The 4,160-nt window shown below is 50.3% G+C and overlaps 1 protein-coding gene across 1 annotated transcript in view; it reads left to right on the forward strand.

Moving 5' to 3' along the window:
* Positions 1 to 202: 202 nt before the first annotated feature.
* pik3r4 (phosphoinositide-3-kinase, regulatory subunit 4) overlaps positions 203 to 4,160 on the forward strand; it is a 16,231-nt gene continuing 12,273 nt past the window's right edge. The window contains exons 1-5 of the mRNA XM_031879466.1: positions 203 to 501; positions 1,382 to 2,107; positions 2,324 to 2,457; positions 2,720 to 2,930; positions 3,000 to 3,395. Coding sequence (XP_031735326.1) covers positions 1,390 to 2,107; positions 2,324 to 2,457; positions 2,720 to 2,930; positions 3,000 to 3,395 — 1,459 coding nt within the window. The 5' untranslated portion in view covers positions 203 to 501; positions 1,382 to 1,389. The remainder of the gene's footprint in view (positions 502 to 1,381; positions 2,108 to 2,323; positions 2,458 to 2,719; positions 2,931 to 2,999; positions 3,396 to 4,160) is intronic.

Genomic DNA, 4,160 nt, shown 5'->3' on the forward strand with positions numbered 1-4,160 from the left:
AGAACTAAAAGTAAAGGATGTTCTTCCACTTCCGGTTATATTTATATTTTCTCCAAACATTTTAAAACTATGACTCATTTTATTTAGAACATTAAGTCATATTTAAATAAGACACTGAATATCGAAACGTGTTTAATAAAATAAGTATTTAAAATGAGTGATTCATCTTCTTTATAGGACATATCTGCAGTAACTTAACTCGATCAGCAGAGGCGCTGTGACGCTTTATGTGTTTCCGTACTGAACCGGAAGCAACAGCTGGAGAAGCTACGATGCTAACCGAGTGATTCAGGCTGCTGCAGTTAACGGGGAATATTCACGGTTACGGTCCGTTTGTCTCACTCACCGAGACACGACATGGAGACTAACGGAGCTTTGTTACGTTAGCAGCTTTAGCTTCACCATGGGCTGCTCGTTAGCCTACTGAAGCACCGTCATCATCATCATCGTCAACAACAACTACAACAGCAGCAACAGCAGCGGTCCCATCAACAGCAGCTGGTAACAATACACACTCAGTATTTAACGTTAAAGCTAAATGTTGCTAACGGAATGAGCTTATTTACGGGAGCTAACAGCGGTTGGCTAGCATGCTACATTAGCATTGTTAAAAGAGTTGATGATGAATCACGTGACTCTGGATTACTCGTGTTTTATTAAGATAATATATAGTCAATAATAACAATAATAACCAATTTAATAATACAAATAAACAGTTGCATATCAGTGGCGAGCCGTGCATTTTATACCTGGGCCTTCACTGCTGTCCTGCAGCTGAAATACCACCTTATAACCACATGATCGCGCCACAGCTATTGTTCGTTTCTAAGGCTGTAACTATGTACGTCTTCGTATTAAACCGTTCGGTACGAGGCTTACAATACGTTTGAATAATACTAGACTACAGCATTTGGAAAATGCAGAAGCTTAAATTCAGGAAAATTTAATATTTTCTGCGCTCGTGGAGGACAGTGGTTCTCAGCTGATCTGGCTGTGGGACCCTCCATCATTCCTAAATGACAACCCGCGACCCAAAGAGATCGTCGTATGTTCCCGTCGGTCGTGCTCCTCTTGTCTCCGCGTTGTTCCCGTCGGTCGCGCTCCTCTTGTCTCCTCGTTGTTCCCGTCGGTCGCGCTCCTCTTGTCTCCTCGTTGTTCCCGTCGGTCGCGCTCCTCTTGTCTCCTCGTATGTTCCCGTCGGTCGTGATCCTCTTGTCTCCTCGTTGTTCCCGTCGGTCGCGCTCCTCTTGTCTCCGCGTTGTTCCCGTCGGTCGCGCTCCTCTTACTGGAGTTAGTTTTATTAACTATCAGACCAGAACAGTGTAACCTCAGTTCTAAAAGAAGAGGCTCTGATGACCTCTTCACTCTAACCTCTCCACAGAGGTTGTGATGGGGAACCAGCTGGCGGGCATCGCCCCCTCTCAGATCTTGTCGGTGGACAGCTACTTCTCAGACATCCACGACCATGAGTACGACAAGAGTCTGGGCAGCACGCGCTTCTTCAAGGTGGCACGGGCCAAACACCGCGAGGGCCTAGTGGTGGTGAAGGTGTTCGCCATCCAGGACCCGTCGCTCCCTCTGACCAGCTACAAACAGGAGCTGGAGGAGCTGAAGATCCGGCTGCACTCCTGCCACAACTGCCTTCCCTTCCAGAAAACCTCGCTGACGGAGAAGGCGGCCATCTTGTTCCGTCAGTACGTGCGGGACAACCTGTACGACCGCATCAGCACACGGCCGTTCCTCAACAACGTGGAGAAGCGCTGGCTGGCCTTCCAGATCCTTAACGCCGTGGACCAGGCGCACAAAGCCGGCGTCCGCCACGGTGACATCAAGACGGAGAACGTGATGGTGACCAGCTGGAACTGGGTGCTGCTCACCGACTTCGCCAGCTTCAAGCCCACGTTCCTGCCCGAGGATAACCCGGCCGACTTCAACTACTTCTTCGACACGTCCCGGCGCCGGACGTGCTACATCGCTCCGGAGAGGTTCGTGGACGGGAGCATGTTCACCACGGAGAACGACCAGAACACGCCACTGGTGGACCTTACCAACAACAACCAGAGGAGCCGAGGGGAGCTCAGAGCGGCCATGGACATCTTCTCTGCAGGTAGATCACTGCTTCTAGATTCATTAATAAAATACTATCATCGACTGGTTCAACGCACCATCTCAATAAGAGGTTCCAACTGAAACATGTTTCTTTTGATGAAAGTAGCTTCAGCCATAGATGCTCATATATTATTCTTTTTATTTAAAGTCTTCACTTATTGATATGTTCTCATTTGAAGTCAGATGTTTTATCTGGGTGTGTTCGTGGTTTCAGGCTGCGTGATTGCCGAGCTCTTCACAGAAGGCGTTCCTCTTTTCGATCTGTCCCAGCTGCTGGCGTATCGTAAAGGACACTTCCAGACGGAACACGTCCTCATGAAGATCGAGGACCAGTGCGTCCGAGAGCTGGTAACCATTTTATTTATACATCACACAATCAGGTTCCTCTAACGTGGTCTCCTCTCTCAGGAGGCTCTTCCTCTAACGTGGTCTCCTGTCAGGAGGCTCTTCCTCTAACGTGGTCTCCTCTCTCAGGAGGCTCTTCCTCTAACGTGGTCTCCTCTCTCAGGAGGCTCTTCCTCTAACGTGGTCTCCTCTCTCAGGTGGCTCTTTCTCTAACGTGGTCTCCTCTCTCAGGTGGCTCTTTCTCTAACGTGGTCTCCTCTCTCAGGTGGCTCAGATGGTCCAGAGAGAACCAGAGAAGCGTCTCACAGCTGAGGAGTACCTGAAGCAGCAGAGAGGTAAAGCCTTCCCTGACATCTTCTACACCTTCCTCCAGCCGTACATGGCTCAGTTCGCCAAAGAGACCTTCCAGTCCGCTGACGAGCGAGTGCTGGTGATCCGCAAAGACCTGGACAACATCCTGCACAACCTGCGAGGAGGTGAGCCACATTCTAACGGTGGACCAATGAAATCGTGTTCTTCTGTATTAAACCCGTCTTCCTCTCCAGGCTCCTCGTCTTCCTCCTCGTCCAATGAGAGCAGCCGTGGAGCTCTGAGCTCCAGGGAGGAGCAGGGCCTCATGGTCCTAGTGTCCGTCATCACTTCCTGCCTGCAGACGCTGCACTCCTGCGACTCCAAGCTGGCGGCTCTGGAGCTGGTGCTGCACCTGGCCCCGCGGCTCGGCGTGGACGTCCTGCTGGACCGCATAGCGCCTTACCTACTGCACTTCTGCAGCGACCCTGTGCCTCGCGTCCGCGCTCAGGCCGTCCGAACTCTGGCCAAAGTCCTGGCGCTGGTGAAGGAGGTGCCGAGGAACGACGTGAACATCTACCCGGAGTACATCCTGCCGGGCATCGCACACCTCGCCCAGGACGACGCCACCATCGTCAGGCTGGCATACGCAGGTCAGTGGAGAACGACACGTTTACTGAAGAAGAACACAGAATGAGGTTATGATCTGGTGTCAACAGGTTTGATTTAGAGCAGTGGTTCTCAAACTGTGGGGTGCGACCCTCTAGTGGGGCGCGGCGGTATTGCGGGTGGGGCACAGGGGGAAATGCAGAATTTTTTTATTTCAAGAACTTTATTCATACCTGCAAACTTGTCGCTTCTCGGCGAAATAATTCGCCGTTTTTAATCAAAATATATCATCCACGTGAATCGTGTAGATCCGTAGAGGTTGTTTTTTTGGGGGGGGGGTCAGATTGTTTCTCAGATTGGAGTGAGACGAGGAGAAAAGGTGATGTCGTGATCTTCGCAATAGAACATCATTGACGTGTGGAGTCTTGGCCAATCAGCGTTCAGATGTCTACAGCGTCTTCATTTCCCTCCGTTACAGTTTAAGTTCCGTTATGTCCCGTTACCGTTCAGACTTGCTGGGTTAAGTTAACGTCCACTGCATGCGACACTTTGTCGACTGTTGACGTTCGTCATTATCACGATTTAGGAGGAAAAAACGTAACGTGATGAAACATGCAGCCCCCCGTGTTCCGGTTCAGTTCACGCGGTCACTCGTTAACGTTAAACCGGAACACCGGCGCATCTGGTTGCAGGTTGTTTGTTTTAACTCAAAGTAGAATGAGGATGATTTCATGGTCAGAATAACTTTCATGACCACGAAATATGAGGCCCAGATACTGATGAGATGATGAGGTCCAGATACTGATGAG

This window comes from Anarrhichthys ocellatus, unplaced genomic scaffold (genome assembly GCF_004355925.1).
Source record: "Anarrhichthys ocellatus isolate YVR2014 unplaced genomic scaffold, GSC_Weel_1.0 scaffold270, whole genome shotgun sequence".
Classification (NCBI taxonomy): domain Eukaryota; kingdom Metazoa; phylum Chordata; class Actinopteri; order Perciformes; family Anarhichadidae; genus Anarrhichthys; species Anarrhichthys ocellatus.